This window comes from Pyrus communis, chromosome 3 (genome assembly GCF_963583255.1).
Source record: "Pyrus communis chromosome 3, drPyrComm1.1, whole genome shotgun sequence".
NCBI lineage: Eukaryota > Viridiplantae > Streptophyta > Magnoliopsida > Rosales > Rosaceae > Pyrus > Pyrus communis.
Window position 1 is genome coordinate 22393622 of NC_084805.1, and position 26314 is coordinate 22419935.

The following is a 26314-nucleotide window of genomic DNA, read 5'->3' on the forward strand; positions in this document are numbered from 1 at the left end:
TAGGAGAGGATTAGAATTTCGCATCCCATTGAAGGTAGACGCATTATCTTTTTGTATTATTTATTTATTTATTTTTAAACAAACAATATTATTTACACTAACAGAAGGGTTGTGCTAAGCTAGGCTAGCAATAATGTGGTTCAAATTCGTATTTGACGAGAATCGAATTTAAAACCTTTCACTTACAAGTAAAGAAAAATATTATTAGATCGTAGTACTAAATGACTTTTTTTTGTATTATTGTGTCATCGTGCAATTATTAAAATTTATTTTCCTTGTTAATTTTGTTTTTTAAGATGCCTTAGATATTAACTACGTACAGCACTATGGCTAGCAATCCAATGTTGCAAAAGCAAAGCAAAACCATATAAGTTATCTTGAGAATTACAATAATATATATATATATATATATATATATATATATATATATATATATATAGCTTCATGGATTAATTAAAAATGGTTTCTTAAAGCAATGGATAAATATATCCAACAAGTTTTGCTTTGATTGAGCCAAGTCTGGTCTCCAATGGAATTCCCAACGACACAGCATACGCCATCAGCATCACATCACTCGCACATTCTCACATATTCTCGGATTTCTGCTTGGCGATGAAGTTAAGAATTTCTTAAGATTTTAGACTGCCGATCAACTGTGACATATTAATTAACGTAGGTATTATTTTTTGAGTTTTTGACAAAAAATACTCATTATTTGCAAAGCTAAATAAAAAAATACTCAAACTTTGAATCTTTAGCTAACTATATACTCATTTTGATTAGGTTTATTCATCACTTTAAGTCCAAAGTTTTGCTCTTCTAAGATCCTCATTTTAAAGACGTGTGATATAAACTAATCCAATATTGTGACTAGTATACATTTGATGGAAAGCATGCCTCTTAAGCCCTTGATTTTGTTTGCCACCAAAATTCCTGCAACTTGAACCTCAATCTTTGACAAATGTGACCTAATCACCAAACCAGCGACTTATATCTCCATCCCCAATAATCTTCGACAGCTCGTCATGCCGTAAAGCCCTTGCCCTTTTCTTTCAATATTAATATCTCTTCACCTCATCTTGGACAAAACGAAATGTCTAAAATCAACAAACAACTAGTGGCGGGGTTAGGATTGTACGTGGGAGGGGGTTTTCTCAAATATTTATGTGTATACTAAAAAAGATTGAACTTATTGGTCTTTCCAACCGTATTCATTAACGCAATGGAACTCCAAAACTTGAAGAACTAATTACCTTGGTGCCCAAAGAATCCTCTTGCTATAATGTAGTTTAGACTAGCATGAGCAATTGGAGTACACAAGCTGAAAGACCTCTTAAATTCAATAGAATACAAATATTACACAAATTCTGACAACCAAGTAAGAGGTAGAGAAATACAAAGAAATCTAATTTGGTAGAAAATAGAAGAGTAAGGGAAGAGGTTTGCAAACAATGAAGGGGTGAGTTGCTTTAGGGCTGGTTTGGTATTGCTGTACTTTGAAAAAAAAGTGTTTCTGCTGACCTGGTTTGGTACTGAGGTGATTCTGAAAAAAGCTGCTATCAAAAAAAGCTGGGAGCTGTTTTTGTGTTTGGTAAACACTCAGCTTCAGCTTTTTTTCACAGTTTTGGATGAAAAAAAGCCAAAAACAAGAAGCTGCAAAACCTAGCTTTGAAAAACTGGCTTTTTTCACATCTGTTTTACATAAAAGTTTACCAAACACTCTAATATTGCTTTTTTTTTTTTCAAAAGCACTTTTACAAAAAAGTTTACCAAACACTCTGCTGTTTTATTTCACAGCTGCTTATTCTCACAGCACAGCAGAAGCAGCTTTTTTTTGAAAGCACAACAATACCAAACCAGCCCGCTGTGCTGTGAGAATAAGCAGCTGTGAAATAAAGTAGCAAAGTGTTTGGTAAACTTTTTGCTTTTGAAAAAAAAAAAGCAGTATTATAGTGTTTGGTAAACTTTTATGTAAAACAGATGTGAAAAAAAACCAGTTTTTCAAAGTTGGGTTTTGCAACTTCTTGGTTTTGGCTTTTTTCACCCAAAACTGTGAAAAAAAGCTAAAGCTAAATGTTTACCAAACACAAAAACAACTCTCAGCTTTTTTCAGAATCACTTTAGTACCAAACCAGGCCTTAGAAGAGAGAACTGATTTTCACACATTTTTTTATCCTCTTACATACCCAATTTTAATCTTGACTATTGATTCTGTTTGAATTATTCCAGTGGTTATAAATAAAGAGAGATGTTAGAAGCTAAAACTGAAGTATGAAAATTATTTCCACTAGTAAATAGTAGAGCGCATATTACTCTAGTTGAGAAAATAGAATTAATAGCGGTTTGCTTTTTCTATTCAAGATTGCTCGTCTGTTATAAAAACTCCCCTACCCAAACTCATTGTTTCATTAAACAAACAAAACAAAATATATGATACCCAAAAGACCAAATGATGTCGTTCTCCTCATCTTCTCTCATGAAGCTTAATAAAAGTTAGAGCCAATGGGTAGATTTCATACGCCTTACTCATAATTCACAAGTGAGGACGGACCTGCGACCACTCTAATCAATATATTCTCTTGAGTCTTGAGCTACGAGATATCAATGTCAACAGAAGTCAATAATATTGGGATATTCCAACATCAAAAGATATATTGACAAAATATGCAATACGTGTAGGTTTGGCTGCACACTGACATAGACCTTGTGGTGCCGTATTTTTACCTTTCCCTTAAATTAATGGGCATCACAATATCCTAGGGACCGCTCAGATTTCTCATCATGCTACTTATAACTATCTACTATATGTGGCTTCACATTAATGATAAGACTCATTTCTATGGAGTAGGATTCTCTTCTTTTTTTTTTTTTCTTTCACATTTCCTTTCTTTTTATTTGAACAATCATAATTAAGCAACGTCAACATCTTATATTAAGTTTTTATTGCAAGAGAAAGACAGAATAAGAAAATGTGTGAGAAAAGAATGGAAGGAGATAGAAAGAGAAGAGAAGAGGAGAGAATCTTAGTTCCACTTCTATTACAACATTGTCAGCAATCTAATTAAATTTGTGTCTAAATTAATAAGAATGAAATTTTTGAGGACGAGCGTGAAAAAGAGATCTTATTCAAAGAAAGGAGAACTCGAAACCTTTGGACATCGTTTGGGTCATTTTCATCTTTGGAAATTGAAAATGCATTTTTGTGTCTTCATGATTAAATTATGTACATGAGGAATGCTGACTATTTTTCCCCATTTACCTCCAGACAAGGATTGTTTGCCCTCACTTCTGGTGCTCTTCTATACCTTCCTATTTATGTGGTCACAATTAAGTTACGTTAGCATTTTATATTACTATTCATTTTTGTTTTATTATCTCTATATAAACAAAACAATATAAAATGTTGACGTGACTTAAACCAAACAAAACAGGAGAGCATAAAAGGGTACCAAAAGTGAGAGGGCACACAATCCTTATCCTTTACCTTCACCACGTAGTGGATGCCATATAGACTTATCTTGCACCAAATTTATGCATTCATTGTCTTTAAAATTTCTTTTGTCTTGTTCACTAATGCCCCATCTGAAAACCCATTTGTCAATTAAATCATTAATCATCCACCTTGACAAATCTAATTCTTTAATTATTAATATTTATAATGTTATAATTTTTGTCTCAAAAAAAAAAAATTATAATGTTATAGGATCAGTATGTATCGCTTGAAGGTTGAAGCGAGATGAAAGTAAATATTAACAGAATGGCATAAGCAGCGGCCATGAATTGATAAGTTGTTACATTGCATATTTTTTTGTATTACACAAATTATGAGCTTATAATGTGATGCAGGATAACTCAATCTCTATTTAATGTAATAAATATATGTTAGTGGGGTAGATTAAGTGAGGTTAATATTAATGAGTTCATTAACTCTAGTAATGATGCATGTATCAGTAATTATTAAGAGGGGGTTAGACTTTTTATAAATTATGAGTATTTTGTATTCTAGGGGGAAGATGATGATGAATTGAATTGAAAATTGAGTGCAGTTTGAGAGAGTTTTCTCATTTTTTTTGTTCTTGTTCTATCAACTCGGATATTCCAACGAAATTAACGAGGTAAAGACACCCCAACGATCATTGGTCATTCTCGTGCAGAGAATCAACAACGCTAGTGTGATAAACTTCTTGGCATTCTTGGTGAATCAACAAAAGGTTTAGGACATGAAATTCAGATTTGAATCTGCAAGGAAAAGTTATGCACTTCGTGTGTTTTTGTTTTAACATTCATTCTCCATTCAAGGATCGGTATCCAAATTTGTTATAAAGACAATACCGAATTTCACAAGTCCTAAACCTCTTGTTGATTCACCAAGAATGCGAAGAAGTTTATCACACGAAAGTTGTTGATTGTCTGCACGAGAATGGCCAATGATCGTTGGGGTGTCTATACCTCGTTAATTCTGTTGGAATATCCGAGTTGATAGAACAAGAACAAAAATGAGAAAACTCTCTCAAACTGCACTCAATTTTCAATTCAATTCATCATCATCTTCCCCCTAGAATACAAAATACTCATAATTTATAAAACGTCTAACCCCCTCTTAATAATTACTGATAGATGCATCCTAGTTCATGCGTCATTACTAGAGTTAATGAACTCATTAATATTAACCCCACTTAGTCTACCCCACTAACATATATTTATTACATTAAATTAAGATTGAGTCATCCTGCATTATAATGTTAAGTTGTATTGTTTGACTAGGATGCTAAGGTGAAAATGTTCAAAATCAAACTGTCCACAATGAAGCTGGTGCACCAAGCTACAATTTTATTGGTTTTGCACCATATGGAAATTCAAAACCATGGTTGTCCATGAATTGTAGATGTTGTTTTTGCACAACAAGAGAACCAAAGAGATCATGTTGTTTTTGCACCACATGAAAAATGTTCAGTTAATTATTCTTAGAGTGTGAAAATTTAAGTAGTGAAATGTTGTAGCGAGGTTTGTGTTAAATTTTTCTTAGTCTCGAAAGTGAAAACCTTGGAATCTCTTTTGGATCATTTTCATCATATGGAAAATGGAAATGCATTTAATTGATGGATCCTGCAAGAGCTCAACTGGTTAAAAATATTCCCAAGTTTGATTTACTCTTCTTCTTTGTATCAAAAAGCAAAATTTTGATTCCTATGGCACACAAAAAGTAACGTTGTATGAAGAAGGTTAATTCCCAAAGAACTCATTCTACAAACCAAATTATACTTGGAATCCTACATGCAATATGACAAGGAGTTTCTCTCCATGTAAATATGAACAACGATCCAACTTCATCTATGAAGAATTTCGAATCCCAAAAGATTAGGACCACAAGGTCTCTCTAGAAAAAAAGATAATCGAGATTAATGAATCTCTCTCTAGCATGATATTAATCTCACAATTTACATGGCTTGCGAAAATGTGTAATAACTATGTGTATAAACTTATTGTAGGTAAGTTTTTATGCAACACACAAACAGTGTTTTCTTTTTTCCAAACATGATCAACCAACAACCACCACAGGTGATCCAGTGTTGGAAAAGAATTATAAACTTATATTTCACACAGCACGTCTTAAGTTCGATTCTTGACATTGTATAAAATCACATGATGACGGCCATGAGAGCTAAAATACCTGAGTGGCTTTTCCTAACCCCCAAAAAAAAAAAAGCAAATTGGCGTGACGAAGTGATCAGCTTTCCCCTCTTATAAAAAGCATTAATCAATCAACGTAGAGACGTGTAAAAAGAAAAGTAAATTAGTCGGTACGCGTAGTCTATGCATCCTGCAAGGGAAGGAAGTATTGCCGCTATCTTTTTGTGTGTTGGGCATGCAAAGATTCAACCCAACAAAACTTATTCCATTTAAAGCCACTTTGTTAGGAGTACCAATGAGGAAGGTTCACGTATGAAACAAAATCATATTTCTTTATGATTATTTTTCTTCTTAATGTATATTTTTGGGGCTATTTTCAACTTTCTTTTTAAATATCATAGCTTAGGAAAACTTGAAATCAAACCCTTACAAATGAAGATAATTAGCTCATTTGAAAGTACTTTTAAAATGGCATAAAGCGGTTACAATGCTTTTTCAGAATTCACTTGAATTTGTTACTAAGGATTAATTTCAGTTACATTACCATAATGAAAACTTGATTAATTCTTTTTGTTTTTGGAATTATAATTCATTTAGTTAAAAAAAAAAATTATGGGAAATTTTATTTAAATTCATGTAACCTCTTTCTACACCCAACTTAAATTTTAAATGTTAATTATCTTTTTTATCCTCTTGCATAATTACCATCAATTATAAGATGAAATTAATAATAAAACTACAATTTATCAATAAACCCACACATTATAACTAAACGTTACTATCATTATCTTACGTTCATTCCGACTAAAATCCTAATAACTCTTATAGAAAAAAAACAAGTTTTTTTTTATTGATGGCTAAAACCCTAATTCTAGCAAGGATGGAGGAGCTGGATGAACCAGCTCTCACTCTCAAACCATTCAAATTAAATAAATTAACAACATATAAAGTACAAACAAAAGCCTTGAAGATGTACCTATGTTACAGACCACATCTTTTATTGTCTCAACAACCTTCTATAATCATGGTCAGTTGATGTGCTCTGGAGTCTGGATTCAAATCTCCAAGGAGTCCCCTTGAAATAAAAGCACTTGCATGAAAACTAGGAGACAATGTATAGCCAATATGAATCTGCACTGTGTCCGACATCGTCGGCCATGAATGCTCTATGGCTTCGTGAAATTTTTCCTCCTCTTTCTCGCCTTAGCTACCACAATTGCATCTGCGAGGGGGTACAAGGGACCAATAAGATTTTTTTACTTTCGAATTTCTTTGAAAACAAAACAACTTCTTATAAATGGGTGTAAAGAGAAATTAACATCTTGATTCTTTGAATTGGGTATGGAGGGTAGTTTAGGTAATAAATTTAGGTTTAAAGAGAGATTAATTCTTTAATTAAAAATAATATGGGTGAGAGAGTAAATTAAGTGTAGAAAGAGATTACAAGAGTTCAAATAAAATTTCTCAAAAATTATACTTGCAGTCTCGAGTTCGAATCTCTCTCCCCGTAAATACTACTTGTATGCATGTAGTATCAAACCAATAAAATCCTAGTGATAGTGACCTTTTTGAATTATTATTTTAAAGGTCTCAATATAATACTATGAAGTTTCTCGATTTTCAACATTTGATACATGAAGTTTTTTTCATCCCAGAGTAGTATCTAAAGTCATAATTTTAGAACACTTTCATACATCTCTTAACTTTTCTGTCAGAATCTCTGTTAACCGATGATGTGGCGTCCACGTGGACAATAACTAAGCGCCACATATCAATACAGGGCCTACATGATTATTAAAAAGTAATAAATAATAAAGTTTAAAAATTTTAAAAAAATTACAAAGGTATCTTCCTCCCTTGCGCCCTTGCGGTTAATCTCAGTTTACTACTCTACTCCGAAGTTTTTTGATTTTCAACATTTGATATATAAAGTTTTTTTTCATCCTAGAGTAGTACTTAAAGTCATAATTTTGGAACACTTTCATACATCCTTTAACTTTTCTGTCAAAATCTCTGTTAACCGATGACGTGACGTCCACATGGACAATAACTAGGTGCCACATGTTAATATGGGGCCCACATGATTATTAAAATTTAATAAATAATAAAATAAAAAAAATTACAAAGGCATCTTCCTCCCTTGCGCCCTTGCTCCCCCTCCCGTCGTCCTCCCTGCAGTACAAATCTGCGGCGGAGGGCGTCGTCTCTCATCCATATTTGCACCAGTCCGAATGACGAGCCCGAAGTCCATTCTAGCACAAACACATACACAACCAACCTCCTCTCCCATCCAAATCCACAACCTCCCCTCAATTCCCCAATTTATGCAGATTTAATAATCTCAAAATCCGACAAGTCCTAGTCGGATCCTAGGGATTCGTCGCTACCAGCCAGGTCATCGTCGTCGGCTTCGTCGCCCTCGTTGTTCTCTTCGATCTTCGCTAGAAAAACGCGGAATCGATCGGAGCATCTCTACCCCGACGAGGCCTCCGGTTGCCCGAAACCTCGCGGATTGTTATGAAAAATGAGGGTAAAATAAAAAAAATAGGAATACGATTATTATTTTCTTAAAAGATACAAAATTAGGAACAAAAGGGCACAAAGTTGACAATGAGGGTTCTTTTAATAATATTTGTTTCCTTTATGTAAATATTGTGTATCAAAAGTTAAATGAGGATAAAATAGGGATATGATTGTTATTTTCTTAAAAGGTATAAAATTACTATTTTATCCTCATCATGTAAGTATTGCGTATCCAAAATGAAGGCAAAATAAGAAAAAAAAAAAAAAAAAAAAAAAAAAGGGGTAAAAATTCAGCAAGAAGGGGTTCACTTAATAATAGTAAGTATAGATTTAAAAGAAATTCTAAATAAATTTAGACGTATAAACGATAAACTTATATAGTAATTCAGTCCACGTATAAAGCGGGGTGGTTGCATATCCTATAAGTTGGCAATTTCCGGAGAAGTTGCGTCCCCCAAAATCCCCAACAACAATGGAGATTAGTTCGCCCACTTCCGGAGGCCGCACTGAACCGCTTCTGGTGTCACAAGACGACGCCGTACAGCCGCCCGGAAACACATCGTGGAGACTCGATGTTAAGGAGTTCCGGCTGCCCCAGCAGAACGGTACTAGCGGTAACGACCATGACAGTGGACGGAGTCGTTTCGCTTTCCGTCGCCTCTGCGCCACCAGTAAGGATTCTGTTCATCGTTTTCTTTATTACCCGTTTCCTTCTTTGCGTTTGAATTGCATGCAATGTTAGTAATCTTGATCGTATTAAGCAAAGATTGAATCTTGGGGTTTATCTGCAAAATTTACTTTGTTCTTGGGCTATTTGGTGATTTGGTATTAATTATTTTTCTTAATGCATAATTTTAAGAGGTTCAAACTTTCTGGAAGATTGGGGTTCACCTGTAATGGTTTTATCAATCATGATAAACTTAGGACACTTTCATTGGCTTTTTGGTTTTACGGCCTTTTTCCTCACTGCCAAGTATCATAGGCTCATGAATTTTTCTTGCTTTGGCTTTTAAACTCAGAGAAAAAGTACAAGGTTGAAGAATATTACAAGCAACAAGAAAGGCTTCTTGAAGGGTTCAGTGAGATGGAGACCATGACTGAAGAGGGTTGGTTGCCCGGAAGCCTTACAGAGGTTTGTTCAATTTGTGTATTATCCCTCTTTTTGTATTCAGATTTGGATATTCGAATTTTATTTTCATGCTTGTTTATTTTCAGTTTGTGGAATTAAATGCGTTTTCGTTATATTTTGAGGGAGACGGCCGACTCTTAGCAGTTTGTTATCCTTGAATTTTATTTTCTCACAGCATGAAATTCCTTGGAATGTCCAATTTCTCAATTGAACTCGTGTCTTTTGCATACATTTCTTCTCAGGATCAAATGAAGCAGCTAGCGAAGAGTGAGCGGATGGCGGTTCATGCATCAAACGTAGCTAATTTGGTTCTTTTTGCTGCAAAAGTTTATGCTTCAATTATGAGCAGATCATTGGCGGTTATTGCCTCTACCTTGGATTCCCTCTTGGATCTCTTATCCGGCTTTATTTTGTGGTTCACTGCTAATGCCATGAAAAATCCCAACCAGTTTCGCTATCCTATTGGGAAGAAACGTATGCAACCAGTGGTAAGTTATCAAGCTTGATAACAATGGCAATTCTGAAAATAGTTGGGTCTTTGTTCCCACAATGATTGGATGAGTTGGAGCTGCATATTTTGTGTGTTCTTGGGTTGGATTTGGAGCTGCATATTTTGTGTGTTCTTGGGTTGGATCTCTTGTCCGGCATGATTCGTCCTATTCTTTTTTCTCTTTTTTTTTTATTTTTTGTTTTTTGTTGATCTTTAATTGTGTTTGATCATGCAGGGTATCATTGTCTTCGCATCTGTTATGGCTACTCTTGGACTGCAAATATTGATCGAGTCTGGTCGGGAACTCGTCTCTCAGGCAGGTGACACCTTTTTAATATTTTTCGTCACACTCCCATCTTTAAAGTTGGACTAGGAAGGAACCTTGCCACGTTTCAGATTCTTACTGCCCAATAACCAATTTGGTCCCGAGGTAAGGAATAACCAGTTACACCAAAAGATGCGGTCAATACACCCAAAACCACACCTGTAACCCAAGTCAATTCATGAGGTTTTTTAAAGACGCCGGTGAGAAACACACGAAATACATGCAGGATCATCATTAGGACCTACTTGCCAGCCATCGATGAACAGATCGGATTGGTTTTGGGAAACCTCTGATACGTTCCGGTGTTCCCTTTTAATTGTCTTCTATTTTATTTTTGTGGAAGTGTAACATTAGATTTTCAGTTTATTTTGGAACTGATTGTGAATCTCAATCCTGAGGATGGTTTCTTAGCCTATTTCTAGCTGATGTTTTTTCTTTTGGTCGGAGTTGCTTTGTTATGTAAAATATGATTGTCTAGGTCGTTTTTTCTTCATCGAATGAAGGAGTTCATGGTCCTATGTGCACTGATTTGTTGTAAATATATGGTTATTGTGTAGATCTTAATTTAGTTGTTTTGTAATTAATGCTGTTGCCGTATCCTTGTATCATTTTGTGGGTGCAGTCACCGCCCGAAAAAATGAATGGTACGCAGGAGAATTGGATGATTGGCATCATGGTCTCGGTCACAGTAGTGAAGTTTGTGCTCATGGTCTACTGTCGTAGATTTGAAAATAAAATTGTACGGGCCTATGCACAAGACCATTTTTTCGATGTCATTACTAATTCAGTTGGTTTAGCAGCAGCAGTCCTAGCTGTCCGGTTCGTCTGGTGGATTGATCCTACTGGTGCTATTATAGTAAGTTCTTCATTTACCATTTTCGCTCCCGCTGATCTGCTGTACTTTTTATTCATTCTTTTAACTTCATTCTCGAACACATTATGCAGATAGCACTATATACCATTAATACATGGGCAAAGACAGTCTTGGAGAATGTACATGCGCTAATTGGAAGAACAGCACCACCCGACTTTTTGGCAAAGTTGACATACTTGATATGGAACCACCATGAAGAGATCAAGCACATCGACACAGTGAGGGCGTACACATTTGGTTCCCATTACTTTGTGGAGGTTGACATTGTCTTGCCAGAAGACATGCTACTGAACAAAGCGCACAACATTGGCGAGACTCTCCAAGAGAAGCTCGAGCAACTCCCTGAAGTGGAACGGGCTTTTGTGCATATAGATTTTGAGTTCACTCACAGGCCGGAACACAAGAACAGTGTATGATAACGATGACAGCGGTAGTGAAGATGGTAGTAACTTGTAGAGCTATGTTTTTTCACAGACCAAAGTTTTTTAAATAAGCATTGGGTTGTGCATTCACTTTGTTATTGCTATTTGCTTGTACAACCAATGCTTGTAGAACTTTATGGAATTACCTTTCCTGTGTAGCTTTTATTTTTCTCAACAGTGAGTATTTACTCATTTCTCGATGTCAATTATATTATTTGATGAAGCAATCACCAACACACACCAACTATGATATGCTAAGCTCTTCCCAAATGTCTAAATAAAGGAGAAGTTTTTCGGGGCATGAGTCAAGCGGCTACAGATTGATAATTTTTCACTCTTGTTATAACGAGTGTATTTATAAGACTTTGATTGGAGACACCATGTGACGGTTAAACTTGTCTGCCTTCCCACAATTGGAATCGCTCATTCAACCTCTTCATTGCTCGTAATCAAGCAATGCACAACTCACAAAACTTTCACGTCTAAGAGGTGCTTTGGAACACGAGACCATAACCCAATGGGCAATTAACGTATCAAATGACATACGAAATGAATAAGGTTAGACACTACTATATTTTTCGTTATCTACGGCGAATCATTTGGAAATAATAAGAAAGACAATCAGTTAGGTGACGTTTGGTTCGTGAGTAGGAGGATTAACACTTCAAAACATCCGTTATGCAAAAACTTTTATGTACGACTTAGTATGAAAAAAAGATTTACCGAATTTTTAAAGAGGAATATCACCATACTAAAGGAATAGATAGATGGAAGCAAACTTATCAAAGGAATACCAAAACTCATGAACCAACCTTCATATCCCAAGTTCCTATAAAAATACTTTGGGCTACCATTGTGTAAGATGGGCTTTAAGTTCCTCAAGATTGCCATGGGCTTCACAACAAAACCAAACCCATCTGCGCCAAGGTCACAATGGTAATTTAGTACAACTAGGGTTTTGATTCTTTCTCCTCATTATTGTTTAAACCCACCTCTGAAGTGGCCAAGGCACGCCTCGGGGCTCATTTTTAAAACACTGACTAAGACTAAGATTCAATTAATTAAAATTTGACATTAGCAAATGACTTATTATTTCAAACTCACATAAGCATAAATTACAAATAAATATACTAATTGTTAACACTTATAATAGTCATTACAATTATAATACGTTAACACTTATAATGTGTTTGGAAGACCTCTGAATAAGTTAAATTAATAATTAAAATATATGGTTTGTGTTGGTTTGGCTTGATTTTTAAATTGTATTTTATTTTATTCTTGATCAAAACCAAATCAACCGCCCAAAACAGTTTGAATCGATCAATTTGATGCTACCCCTACAAGCTATACAATGAGTCAGTCATGATAGTTATCAAACTCATCATGCATTTGAGTCAAAGATAAAATTTCAAATTTACAAGTGAAAATAGTTTGATACCTCTACAAGCTATACAACGACCACACTTCTAATAGTTTTTGTAGACATCGAAATTTCAGTAAAACAAATGTTCACCAACGCATTAAAGTTTTGACATGTCAGGGCATACATGGCATACGCCACATGTCGTACAAATTGTACACTTGGCATGTGACTCAACAAAATAGGAAGAAATACCCTTGGATGATTAAACAAGTTTTTTCTTCTCAATTTGGGCAATGACAAGGTAAGCACATTTCAATCCATTGAGGATCAAAACAAGTTTTTCTTCTCATGTTGGGCAATGACAAGGCAAGCACACTTCAATCCATTACGGATCAAAGCAAGTTTTTCTCATTTGGGCAATGACAAAGCATACACATTTCAAGTTTAAAATGGTGTTAAGTGGGAAATTAGGCCATAAGTTAGACCACTTCAAGTTTAAAATGGTATTAAGTGGGAAATTAGGCCATAAGTTACACCACTTCAATTTCAATATTGCATTAAGTGGGAAAATTAGGCAATGGTGCTTGGAAAGGAAAAAAATATTTTGTGGTGGATATTCATTCTCAAAGCCTATAAATAGGCTTCTCCATCAAGGTATCAATCATCAAGGAATTCACAAATACATTTCTCTACTCCAAAATTAGAAGAGAATTCCCCAAATCCTTGAAGCTTTGAAACTCCAAAGCTTCCAACCATCCAAATTCCCAAGAATTCCGAAGAATCAAGAAAGCTCTCTTCGTTCTTCATTAAATCCTTATTCAAGATCAAGCCCCGACGGCCCTTGAAGAAAGTGTTCATCCGTTCATCCTAAGCATAAGCCCCAACGACCCTTTGGATCAACAACCTCAACAAATCCACACATCCAATCGTTCTTCAAGATTAAGCCCAAAAGCCCTTGAAGATCCGCTCATCCATCAACCTTCAAGATCAAGCCCAAAAGTCCTTGAAGAAATCCACACAACCATTATTCAAGATCAAGCCCTGACGGCCCTTGAAGAAAGTGTTCATCGTTCATTCTAAGATCAAGCCCCAACGGCCCCTTGGATCAACAGCACAAACAAATCCACACATCCAATCGTTCTTCAAGACTAAGCCCAAAAGCCCTTGAAGATCTGCTCATCCATCAACCTTCAAGATCAAGCCCAAAAGCCCTTGAAGAAATCCATACACCCATTCTTCAAGATCAAGCCCAACGCCCCTTGAAGATCCGTTCATCAACTGTTCATCCTTAGATCAAGCCCCGACGGCCCTTTGGATCAACAACTCATCCACAAACCTACACCCTACGAAGATAGAATCAGAGGACCAAATTTGAGAGAGATCGTAACCCCAAAATCATAAACACAAAAATATTATTTTGTACACGTTATTCTGGTTTCTTGTTTCAAGGAATCTTCCGTGTTCACAGTTTTGTTTGTTCATGTTCCATATTACAATCATTACCATTAAGTGTGCAAGTTCAAAAATAACACTTTACTTCTTTCGATATTAAGAAGAGAAATACCATAAACTAGATGAGCCAACGATGATGCCACAGATGGCTTGGACGAGCGTGCATTTTTTCTACCATGGAGATGAGCAAACTTTCAAATTCAACAGAGAAATTTTTAGATTCCGGCAACTCTTACACAAAAATTGACACCCAATCGAGCGCCTTAGCCACGTTTAGGCGAGTTTTCGCCTACTCTCATTGGGCAAATGCGATTTCACCGCCCCGCATCCGAAGTTGCCTAGCACGCTTCGAGGCTCATTTTTTAAACACTGACTAAAAATAAGATTCAATTAACTAAAATCTGACGCTAGCAAATGACTTATTAGTTACAAACTCACATAAGCATAAATTACAAATAAATATACTAATTGTTAATAGTCATTACAATTATAATATGTTGACACTTATAATGTGTTTAGGAAGACCTATGAATAAATTAAATTAATAATTAAAATATATGGTTTGTTTGGTTTGGTTTGACTTTTAAATTTTATTTTATTTTATTCTTGATCAAAACCAAATCAACCGCCCAAAACAGTTTGAATCAATCAATTTGATGCTACCCCTACAAGCTATACAATGAGTCAGTCATGATAGTTATCAAACTCGTCATGCATTTGAGTCAAAGCTAAAATTTCAAATTTACAAGTGAAAATAGTTTGATACCTCTACAAGCTATACAACGACCACACTTCCAATAGTTTGTTTGTTCGTGTTCCACATTACAATCATTACCATTGAGCGTGCGAGTTCAAAATAACGCTTTACTTCTTTCGATATTAAGAAGAGAAATACCATAAACTAGATGAGCCAACTATGATGCCACAAATGGCTTGGACGAGCGTGCATTTTTTCTACCATGGAGATGAGCGAACTTTCAAATTCAACATAAAGATTTTCATATTCCGGCAACTCTTACACAAAAATTGATGCCCAGTTGAGCGCCTTAGGTACACCTTAGCCACGTTTAGCAAGTTTTCGCCTGCTCTCATTGGACGGAGGCAATTTCATCACTCCACATTCAAAGTTACCTAGGCATGCCTCGGGGCTCATTTTTAAAACACTAACTAAGACTAAGATTCAATTAACTAAAATATGACGCTACCAAATGACTTATTAGTTACAAACTCACATAAGCATAAGTTAAAAATAAATATACTAATTGTTAATAGTCATTACAAGTATAATATGTGTGACACTTATAATGTGTTTAGGAAGACCTCTGAATAAATTAAATTAATAATTAAAATATATGATTTGCTTGGTTTGGTTTGACTTTTAATTTGTATTTTATTTTATTCTTGATCAAAACCAAATTAACCGCCCAAAACAATTTGAATCAATCAATTTGATGCTACCCCTACAAGCTATACAATGAGTCAGTCATGATAGTTATCAAACTCGTCATGGATTTGAGTCAAAGCTAAAATTTCAAATTTACAAATGAAGATAGTTTGATACCTCTACAAGCTATACAACGACCACACTTCTAATAGTTTTGTTTGTTCCTGCCGCCTAACGGTTTGTGTGGCCTCACTTCTTAGCGACGTATATTTTTTGAGTTATTTTCAACCTTATTTTAAAATATTATAGCTTAGGAAAATTTGAAATCAAACCCTTATAAATGAAAGACAATTATTTTAAAATAACTTAAAGCGTTTACCATGCTTATTCAAAATTTGCTCAAATTTTTATCAATGATTAGTTTAAAAAACATTTTCATCAAAAATGCTACCATAATGATAACTCGATTAATTCTTTTTGTTTTTGAAATTATAATTTATTTTGTTAAAAAAAAAGTAGAATTATACTTGCGGTCCTGAGTTCAAATCTCTCTCCTTAGTAGTGATAGTGATCTTTTTAGACGTCTAAAGGTATAAACGATAAACTGATATATAGCTAGTTTGGATGTGTTTTTAAAACGACTGAAAACGCTTGTAGAGAAAATATTTTTGGGTTCCAACGAAAAGCACCAAGTAAGAAGAACTTTAAGTATTTTTTTCCAGGATTTATTACCATTTTTACTAAGTACTGTTTTCTAAAATATTTTCATCAAAAACGTTTTCAGTCTTTTTAAAAGCACATTCAAACGAGATCATAGTAATTCAGTCCACGTATAAAGCGGGGGTGGTTACATATCCTATTAAGTTGGAAATTTCCGGAGAAGTTGCGTCCCCAAAATCCCCAACAACAATGGAGATTAGTTCGCCGACTTCCGGAGGCCGGACTGAACCGTTTCTGGTCTCACAAGACGACGCCGTACAGCCGGACGGAAACACATCGTGGAGACTCGATGTTAAGGAGTTCCGGCTGCCCCAGCAGAGCGGTACTAGTGGTGACGACCATGACAGTGGACGGAGTCGTTTCGCTTTCCGTCGCCTCTGCGCCCCCAGTAAGGGTTCTGTTCGTCGTTTTCTTTCTTACCTGTTTCGTGTTTGTATTGCATGCAATGTTAGTAATCTTGGTCGTATTAAGTCAAGATTAAATCGTGGGGTTTATCTGCAAAATTCACTTTGTTCTTGGGCTCTTTGGTGTTAATTATTTTTCTTAATGCATAATTTTAAGAGGATTCAAACTTTTTGGAAGATTTGGATTGTGTGCAGAAAATAAAAACAGGGTTGTTTTGTTTGTTTTTTTTTGGAAAGGATAGGGGGTCAATTTCATTACCAAACACAAAGGAACAGTACGAGGTGCAAAGATACAGAAGCATAAACAAACAAAAACAAAACAGGACCTGCCAAACTAGCGCAAAAGACCCAACAAACAGTAAAGGCCCAAGCCCTAAAATACAACAAAAGAAAACCAAAGCTTCCCTTGCAGCACCCACCGCCGAGCATCCCTATCAGCACAAACCCTCGCCACCAACCAACCGACGCCTCACCGTTGCAACATCCAACTAGGAGCACCTGTACCGCAACAAATCGCGGTTTTGAAGCGGCTGCAGATCGGAGCAGAGATGAGCAAGGAGAAACGCCGACGGGGGTATGAAGAAATGGGGCAGATCGGAAAGGAGAGCAGGGGAAAAACAGCAAAAAGGAAGACAACAGAACAAGGAAAGCACAACCACCGATCGGAAGTGGAACCCTCACACAAGCGGTGGTGAGAAAGGTCTCTCAAGCAGAGAGAATTAGTTTGGACCTAACCCAAGATTCTTGTTAAAGTGGAAAATCTTAAGAGTGAATTAATTAAAGGGTGATTACTAATTTTGGATGTTCAGTGTGCTTGGGGAGATCATCGAAAGATGAAAATTTCGTAAACGTTTTGATATTTTGACATGATTTATACTTTGGGTTTTTTTTTTTCTTTCCAAGTTTGTAAGTCATGTACTTTAATTGACCTTGAACTTGTCTCAAGAGTTCCCTTGCATATTTTTCGTGAATAATTTTGTGTTCGATAGTGAAGCTACCACTGCTGAGGATTTAGAGGAACGCTGTCGAAATCCATCAAATTTTCCCATACTAATTGCTTGATGTATTTTGTTGAACTTTGTGGGCCTCATGTTGAATTAACCTGTAATGGTTTTATCAATAATGATAAACTTAGGACACTGTCATTCGCTTTTTGGTTTTACGGCCTTTTTCCTCACTGCCAAATATCATGGGGCTCATGAATTTTTCTTGCTTTGGCTTTTAAACTCAGGGAAAAAGTACAAGGTTGAAGAATATTACAAGCAACAAGAAAGGCTTCTTGAAGGGTTCAGTGAGATGCAGACCATGACTGATGAGGGTTGGTTGCCCGGAAGTCTTACAGAGGTTTGTTCAATTTGTGTGTTATCCCTCTCTTTGTATTGAGATTTGGATATTCGAATTTTATTTTCGTACTTCTTTATTTTCAGTTTGTGGAATTAAATGCGTTGTAGTTATATTTTGAGGGGTAGGGCACAGAAGCTGCCAAGTCTTAGCAGTTTGTTATCCTTGAATTTTATTCTCTCTACATTAGACATATAAGTGCACAAGTCTGGTTAATGAGTTGTTTCTCACAGCATGAAATTTCTTGGAATGACAAATTTCTCAATTAAACTCGTGTCTTTTGCATACATTTCTTCTCAGGATCAAATGAAGCAGCTAGCGAAGAGTGAGCGGATGGCAGTTCATGCATCAAACATAGCTAATTTGGTTCTTTTTGCTGCAAAAGTTTATGCTTCAATTATGAGCAGATCATTGGCAGTTATTGCCTCTACCTTGGATTCCCTCTTGGATCTCTTATCCGGCTTTATTTTGTGGTTCACTGCTAATGCCATGAAAAATTCCAACCAGTTTCGCTATCCTATTGGGAAGAAACGTATGCAACCAGTGGTAAGTTATCAAGCTTGATAACAATGGTAATTTTGGAAATAGTTGGGTCTTTGTTCCCACAATGAGTGGATGAATTGGAGCTGCATATTTTCTGTGTTCTCCAATTGGATCTCTTGTACGGCTTGATTCGCCATTTTCTTATTTTTTGTGTGTATATCTTTAATTGTGTTTGATCATGCAGGGTATCATTGTCTTTGCATCTGTTATGGCTACTCTTGGACTGCAAATATTGATTGAGTCTGGTCGGGAACTCGTCTCACAGGCAGGTGACGCCTTTTTTTATATTTTTCTTCGCACTTCATCTTTGAAGTTGGACTAGGAAGGCATCTGGCCAGGTTTCAGACTGTTTTATGGGTTCTGAGAAAGCTCTGATATGTTCCGGTGTTCCCTTTTAATTGTCTTCTATTATGTTTTTGTGGAAGCAAAACATTAGATTTTCAGTTTTATTTGGAACTGATATTCTGTATCTCAATCCTGGGGATGGTTTCTTAGCCTATTTCTGTCTGATCGTTTTTTCTTTTGGCCAGAGTTGCTTCGTTATGTAAAAACGATTGTCTAATTATGTCCTCACATTTCACTTGCTGCATTCTAGCTAGTTTTTATGGTCATCCTAGTGCTGACAGTTAAAACTGGAGTTCATGTAAATCAGAAACAACAGATAGGTCTATTTGACATCACTAGGTCGTTTTTTCTTCATCAAATGAACGGAGTTCATGGTCCTATATGCAATTATTTGGTGTAAATATATGCTTACTGTGTAGATCTTAATTTAGCTTGTTTTGTAATTAATGTTGCTGCTGTATCCTTTGTATCATTTTGTGGGTGCAGTCACCGCCTGCAAAAATGAATAGTACGCAGGAGAATTGGATGATTGGCATCATGGTCTCAGTCACTGTAGTGAAGTTTGTGCTCATGGTCTACTGTCGTAGATTTAAGAATGAAATTGTACGGGCCTATGCACAAGACCATTTTTTCGATGTCATTACTAATTCAGTTGGTTTAGCAGCAGCAGTCCTAGCTGTCCGGTTCTTTTGGTGGATTGATCCTACTGGTGCTATTATAGTAAGTTCTTCATTTACCATTTTCGCTCCTTCTGATCTGCTGTACTTTTTAATCATTAATGTTAACTTCATTCTCTAGCCAACCCCACATAGTGGGAAAAGGCTTTGTTGTTGATGTAATGTTAACTTCATTCTCGAACACATTATGCAGATAGCACTATATACCATTAATACATGGACAAAGACGGTCTTGGAGAATGTACATGCGCTAATTGGAAGAACAGCACCACCCGACTTTTTGGCAAAGTTGACATACTTGATATGGAACCACCACGAAGAAATCAAGCACATCGATACAGTGAGGGCGTACACATTTGGTTCCCATTACTTTGTGGAGGTTGACATTGTCTTGCCAGAAGACATGCTACTGAACAAAGCGCACAACATTGGCGAGACTCTCCAAGAGAAGCTCGAGCAACTCCCTGAAGTGGAACGGGCTTTTGTGCATATAGATTTTGAGTTCACTCACAGGCCGGAACACAAGAACAGTGTATGTTAACGATGACAGCGGTAGTGAAGATGGTAGTAACTTGTAGAGCTATGTTTTTTCACAGACCGAAGTTTTTTAAATAAGCGGCGGGTTGTGCATTCATTTTGACCAAATGTTTGTAGAATTTTATGGAATTACCTTTCCTGTGTGGCTTTTATTTTGTCAATAGTGAGTATTTGCTCATTTCTTGGTGTCAATTACATTATTTGATGAAGCAATCACTAACACACACCAACTATGATATGCTAAAAGCTCTTCCCAAATGTCTAAATAAAAGAGAAGTTTTTCGGGGCAAGAGTCGCGCACCCACAGATTGATACGTTTTTAGTCTTGTTATAACAAGCGTATTTACAAGACTTTGATTGGAGACACCACGTGACAGTTAAACTTGTTTGCCTTCCCTCAATTGGAATCACTCATTCAACCTCTTCATTGCTTGTCAATCAAGCAATGCACAACTCGCAACACTTCCATGTCTAAGAGGCTCCTTTGAACACACGAGCGTAATCTAAGGGCCAATTAATGTATCAAGTCATGTACGAAATGAATAAGGTTAGACATTGTTTTTCGTTTTCTGACTCGGATCATTTGGAAATAATAAGAAAGGCAATCAGTTAGGTGGCGTTTGGTTCGTGAGTAGGGGGATTAACAACTTTGAAACATAAAAACTCTTCCATACAACATAGTTTGACAAAAAGATTTAACAAACTTGTAAATAGGAATATCACTAGACTACATGGAAGCAAACTAATCAAAGGAATAGCAAAACTCATGAACCAACCTTCATATCCCAAGTTCCTATAAAAGCAATTTGGGCCACCATTGTGTGAGATGGGTTCTTTAAGATTGCCATGGGCTTCACAACAAAACCAAACCCATCTGAACCAAGGCCATCATGGTAATTTAGCACAACTAGGGTTTCGATTCTTTCTCCTCACTAGTATTTAAACCCGCCCCCGGACTCACATCCATCAGCATAGCAAAGCATACCTCCAGCCTCCTTGAACCCTCTCTTGCTCTCTCTATATTATTATGTTTTTTGTCATTTTTGTGGTGATGAAATTGGCCTGTGATGTTTTGATATTGTATTGTCCGTACCATCTGAGATGTTTTGGTATCTTTGATGTTTCAATCACGACCCTCTGAGGCCGCCTCTTACCCTTCTGATAAAGTATTTTAATTTGTCTAAATTTTTAGTAGTGTTTTTTTTTGGTTTGGCAAAGAGAGGCGGTGATGATTAAATCTGTATACCATCAAACTTTGAGAGCTCTGGTTTTCGGGCTTGTTGATGCCAACTTTACACTCTGAGCCTTAATTTTATCCAAAATTTGTGAGATTTTTGCGGTGATTTGTGTCTTTCTTTTTTTCTTTTTTCGATTGGGTAAATTGGGTTATTGAGAAAGCATGGGAATTTGTTGGGTTGGGTGATTGGAAAGGCAACAAATTAGAGTCTCTGATTCGCTTGTTTTGATAGCGTAATTAGTGCTGTACGTTGCCGATAAAAAGATGGAACTGAGATTCTGGCATTCGCCTTTTACTTCCAAAAGGTTTATGCATTCAGATGTTCCCACATCCAAATTAAAAATTCAAGTTAATTTTATTTGTGTTATTTAATTGGTCGCATCCCCTATATATTTCCACCTTCTGCAGTTGATCCGCCTCCTCTTCCTCTTCGGGAATTAGGGTTTTCTGGTTTTCTTCCATTCAAATTCTAATGCTTGTTCTGTAGTTTTTGTTTGTTCTTGTTAAGCGTGGCCCTTAAGATCGCCTTCCCTTTTTACCCATGGAAGCGTTTTGAGTCATAGCTGCGTAATAGTAAAAAACTCCATCGGGCAGGGTCTCTTTAGGGTTTTCCTTCTGAAACCCTCCTCTCCTCCCACCTCGGTTTTCTGAGGCATTGCTCTATTTTCCTTTTTGGTTTTGGAGATCTTTTTCCCCATTTTTCTTGAAACCGTAAGGCAGATAGTTCCATGCTATTTGATATTTCAGTCAATTGGGGTGCTTCTAAACCATTTGGTAAACTGTTAATTTGTAAATGTCTCCATCTTAGGTGGGTAACATTTTAAATCTGAGTCCCGTCTGGGGTTTTTTTTGTTTTTGCAATTTTTTTTGATGAATTTGTTTGAGTTGGAAGTGGGATTTGGCAAGAGTGATGATTCAATTAGATGTGTGAAAAAAGGAGAAATCTTTTTTCATGAACTCAATTATTTGAGGCATTTGGATTTGTCTGACTTGCTTTCCATCTCTATATACGTATCTTGTTTATTGCTGAAATTAGTTTACTAAACCTTCAAATTAGCATAAACCCACTTGTTTGTGAACTAAACTTTCAGAAGGAAAACCCTAAACAAGAGACCCTCCCCGATGGAGTTTTTCACACTATTGCGCAGCTGTGATTCCAAACGTTTCCATGGGTAAAAAGGAAAGCGATCTTAAGGGCCACGCTTAACAAGAACAAACAAATATACAGAACAAGTATTTAGATTAAAAGTTGCAGAATTTGAATGGAAGAAAACAAGAAAAGCAGAAGGTGGGAATACGTGCGGCCTTCGCTCATTTTCTTGGTTGGAAGTTGTGGAAGACCCAAAGAGTTGGAATTTCGTGAGGCCCAAAATGCTATAATTTCAACTTTTGTTGGAAGAGATGTTAGAGATTTTGGGCCAAACAAGTTTAGCATTTTATTTGAAGTCAGTGATGTCAGTTATCTGGTATTGTTCATTAAAATATAACTCTTTTCAGGATTTTAAGGCGAAACATAATCCTTTACTCTCGTTCGATTGGAGATGCCTCGATTGGAGATGCCTGAGGTGGAGTCCAAGCACCATTGCTTCGGACGGAACTCCGACACACGAAACTCAGACTTGATGCCTCAGCACCTCGGACTCTCAACCCTAGGACCTAAGCACCTTGGATTCCAATCTTAGGAGAAAAATTCAAAATTTGGGTTCGAAATCCACTCTAATTTGTTCCACTATTGAGTGAAATATGAGTTTTAACTCAAAATTCATTTTTGAGGCAAATTTAAATTAGAATTTCCACTTCATTTAGTGGTGTCTGTGTTTTTTTTAGATTTATAATTATAAGTTCATTGAATTTAACAGTTAAGATTTAATATGATCAATTTCAATGGTTAAAAAAAATAAATATCTAACGGTCTTAATTTAAATCCAATGTCTAAAATAATTAAAACAAATTCTTTTATGCGTTTTATATTCTTTCATAGTGTTCTACAAGTTTCATGACGTTGATTTATTTATTTTTCAATGTTTATCGAAATTTAAATATTTTTAGTTTAAAATGTTCTTGAAATTAAATTAAAATAGTCAAAATAATTTTTAATTTAGAAAAAGTTACTTTAAGAATGAATTTATCATAAATTCATTCCTTATTAATCTCGGGTTAAATATTTAACCCATAAGGGTTGGAGCAAAAAAACAATTAAATTTTTTGAGTAAAAAATTTTAAGTTTTAACTCAAGAGTTGAAGATAATCTAACCTAGGACCTAAACTTAAAAATGCTTAAAAACCATAAAACTAATTGATTCCAAAAGAAATTGGGATGCAAAAGAATGTTCAAAAAGAAGCATGAGAACATGTGGTTATACATGTAATTATAATACTGTATGCTCACATATTTAGCACTAACCAGATGCTAACATCTCTGTTTGGTGCACTTGATTGGGTTCTAACCTAATTCATTGCTAATGAAAATAGTCATGATTCTCCTAATGTTAGGCAAATAGACTAATCAACAGAAGAGACCTATGCGTGTTTAATCATGTCAAATTGATCGATCTTTTGTTGGTGATTCATATTTGAATGCTTCCAAATTTCTTTCCCTAATTCCTATTTCATGGTTGGGGACGAATTACCCATAAGGGTTGGAGCAAAAAAACAATTAAATTTTTTGAGTAAAAAATTTTAAGTTTTAACTCAAGAGTTGAAGATAATCTAACCTAGGACCTAGCTTCAACAATGCTGAAACCTTGAAGAAATTTGTAATTTGTTTGCAGTTTCAACCTTGAAGAACTTATCAATGTAATTTAATTATGGGTCATGGGCGCAAGTGTGAAGGAGGCAGATTCTTTGCCCTCCCACTTTTCGTGCCCTCCTATTTTGTGTAGTCACGGTTAAGTTCGGTTAAGTTATGTTAACATTTTATATTGTTTTTTAATAGAGATAATAAAACAAAAAAGAATAGTAATATAAAATATTGACGTAACTTAACCGTGACCATACAAGCATGAGGGCATGGGAAGTGGGAGGGCAGAGAATCTGCCTCCGTTTGTGAAATTCAAAGAACATTCTCATACAATCTTTGTGATTTAGTTACCAAGGCAATGCTCCGATTCTGACTCAAAAGTTTGACTAGTTCACAATTGGTATATTCTAGAAGGAATGTGCTTTCTCAATTTGAAGATTCCATGCAATCGCTTCTTAACCTTTTGCATTGTTTTGTGCCTTATTTTTATGTATGTCTTTTGAAACTCGATTTTAATTTCAATTGCTTTTTGTAACTCAAAGGGAAAATTTATTTGAACTCATATAATATCTTTTTACACCTAACTTACTCGCTATATTTATATTATTTTTTATTAAAGAATTAATATCTTTTTAAATCCAAATTTGCTACCTAAACTACCCTCATAAACTCAATTCAAAATGTAAATTTATCTTTATACCCATTTAATAAATAAAATCCCAAAAACTCATCTTCTCAATTTTGATGATCGTGAATTGAAACTCACGAAGACTTTGATTTTGTCATAAAATGCTATTTTGACTAACTGATGCCATAGATTTGTAATTGTAGAGGATGTTCCAAACCCTTTTTTATTTTATTTTTTATTTTTTATGTATGACCTTTACCATTGTAACTTATCTTTTCTCAAAAGGAAGAAAAATGACAACTTTTGAAGAGGTTTATAAATCTATTGTTGCTTACAAATTAAGAAGATAAGTCTGTTAACAAGTAAGCTAGCAAGAAGACTAATGACGACTGAAAATTAAGCTGATTGGGAGAGAGGAACGTTTTTACTTACAAACTCTGCCTTTAAAGGAGAGATGGGTACACCTAATTGTAATGGTAACATGAAGTAGTAGCAAAACCCAAAAACCCATCGAAACTCAAAAACTCATCTTCTCAACTTAAAAAAAATTGAAATCAAACTTCTTCTTTTTTTTATTTTTTTAATTTTTTTTTTTTTTGCATAAATCGATTCATACCTAAGATTGAGGATTCAAAACTTCAAAATCATCATCCATCCATAAAAGAATTTGTTTTTCTCAATGAGAGCTCTTAGGATTTTAGCTGGAATGAACGTATGATAAACATTGTGTAATAGTAGGATTTAATTATTGAGTGTGGGTTTATTGATAAATTTTGGTTTTGTTGTTATTTTCACCTTGTACTTGAGAGTAATTATGCAATAGGGTAAAAAAGATAATTCACATTTAAAATTGAAGTTGGGTGTAAAATGAGGTTATATGGATTCAAATAAAATTTCTCTAACTCAAAAGTTATCACTTTACTCCCCCTCAAAATCTGCTTCACTTTGCCCCTTGAAACTCGATTTTGATCTTAGTTTGTCCCCTGAAACTTGAAAGTCATCTCTATAAAACTCAAAATTCGTTGCCCATTGCCTTAGATATGTTAGTTTTTGTGGGTTTGATTTGGGTGAGCCACGCTAATCAATTGCTTTCTTATTTTTCTCATCTTTTCAATTTCTTTTAAATTTAATATTCTCTGATTGTTGAATATTGATGCATGATGGAGATTTATAATCAAGTTTATTGCACGTATGACATAGTTTTATTGGGTATTGAGTCTCATATATGTTTTAGGAGGCGATTTATAAGTTTCAGGGAGAAGAGAGAGTCCACAAGCAAAAGTGTAATGGAACGAATTTTGAGTTTCAAGAAAGAAAATTATGACTTTTAAGTTATAAAAAGTAAAATAAATGAAGTTCTAGAAAACGTAGCTAAAAATGTCTTGTTTTGTCATTGCGTACTCTACATTCCAGTCAAACTAAGGTAGACAATTAGGCATGAGTCCACCTCATAGACAATTGCGTACTTGTACATGTCTAACTTAGATTTGGTCTTTGACCTTTGGGGATAAGATTTCATTATCTTCTTCGATTTGTATCCTCCTAG

At 35.4% G+C, this 26314-nt stretch overlaps 2 protein-coding genes and 3 non-coding genes across 8 annotated transcripts; all 5 read left to right on the plus strand.

Annotated features, from left to right (window-relative positions):
* Window positions 1–8562: 8562 nt before the first annotated feature.
* Window positions 8563–11687, plus strand: LOC137729674 (metal tolerance protein 9-like). The gene is made up of 6 exons (XM_068468677.1): window positions 8563–8825; window positions 9174–9286; window positions 9526–9771; window positions 10009–10089; window positions 10721–10954; window positions 11044–11687. The coding sequence occupies exons 1-6, from the start codon at window positions 8627–8629 to the stop codon at window positions 11386–11388; spliced, it is 1218 nt and encodes a 405-aa protein (XP_068324778.1). The 5' UTR covers window positions 8563–8626; the 3' UTR covers window positions 11389–11687.
* A 4797-nt stretch (window positions 11688–16484) lies between these two features.
* On the plus strand, window positions 16485–20259 carry LOC137728843 (metal tolerance protein 10). 4 transcript variants are annotated; one of them, XM_068467620.1, is made up of 6 exons: window positions 16485–16704; window positions 17952–18064; window positions 18362–18607; window positions 18789–18869; window positions 19436–19669; window positions 19820–20259. In XM_068467620.1, exons 1-6 carry the CDS (start codon window positions 16506–16508, stop codon window positions 20165–20167), a joined length of 1221 nt encoding a protein of 406 aa, XP_068323721.1. In that variant the 5' UTR covers window positions 16485–16505; the 3' UTR covers window positions 20168–20259. The 4 variants fall into 4 exon arrangements, with proteins under 4 accessions (XP_068323721.1, XP_068323722.1, XP_068323723.1 ...); XM_068467621.1 differs by lacking the exon at window positions 16485–16704 and adding an exon at window positions 16981–17420; XM_068467622.1 differs by lacking the exon at window positions 16485–16704 and adding an exon at window positions 16982–17411.
* Window positions 20260–21222: 963 nt separating this feature from the next.
* LOC137730401 (small nucleolar RNA snoR117) lies at window positions 21223–21309 on the plus strand. Its single transcript, XR_011068160.1, has one exon. It is a non-coding gene; the product is annotated as a small nucleolar RNA snoR117 (small nucleolar RNA).
* Window positions 21310–21383: 74 nt separating this feature from the next.
* Window positions 21384–21470, plus strand: LOC137730400 (small nucleolar RNA snoR116). The gene has a single exon (XR_011068159.1). It is a non-coding gene; the product is annotated as a small nucleolar RNA snoR116 (small nucleolar RNA).
* An 824-nt stretch (window positions 21471–22294) lies between these two features.
* LOC137730387 (small nucleolar RNA Z266) lies at window positions 22295–22399 on the plus strand. The gene has a single exon (XR_011068147.1). It is a non-coding gene; the product is annotated as a small nucleolar RNA Z266 (small nucleolar RNA).
* The last annotated feature ends 3915 nt before the right edge of the window (window positions 22400–26314 follow it).

What these genes read in the sequence shown, in the direction of transcription:
- LOC137729674 (XM_068468677.1), top strand. Translation starts at nt 8,627, where the DNA reads ATGGAGATTAGTTCGCCCACTTCCGGAGGCCGCACTGAACCGCTTCTG. An exon ending in CCGTCGCCTCTGCGCCACCA is followed by an intron (nt 8,826 to 9,173) that starts GTAAGGATTCTG and finishes TTTTAAACTCAG; the next exon opens with AGAAAAAGTACAAGGTTGAA. An exon ending in AGAAACGTATGCAACCAGTG is followed by an intron (nt 9,772 to 10,008) that starts GTAAGTTATCAA and finishes TTGATCATGCAG; the next exon opens with GGTATCATTGTCTTCGCATC.
- LOC137728843 (XM_068467620.1), top strand. Translation starts at nt 16,506, where the DNA reads ATGGAGATTAGTTCGCCGACTTCCGGAGGCCGGACTGAACCGTTTCTG. An exon ending in TGCCCGGAAGTCTTACAGAG is followed by an intron (nt 18,065 to 18,361) that starts GTTTGTTCAATT and finishes ATTTCTTCTCAG; the next exon opens with GATCAAATGAAGCAGCTAGC. An exon ending in ATCCTACTGGTGCTATTATA is followed by an intron (nt 19,670 to 19,819) that starts GTAAGTTCTTCA and finishes CACATTATGCAG; the next exon opens with ATAGCACTATATACCATTAA.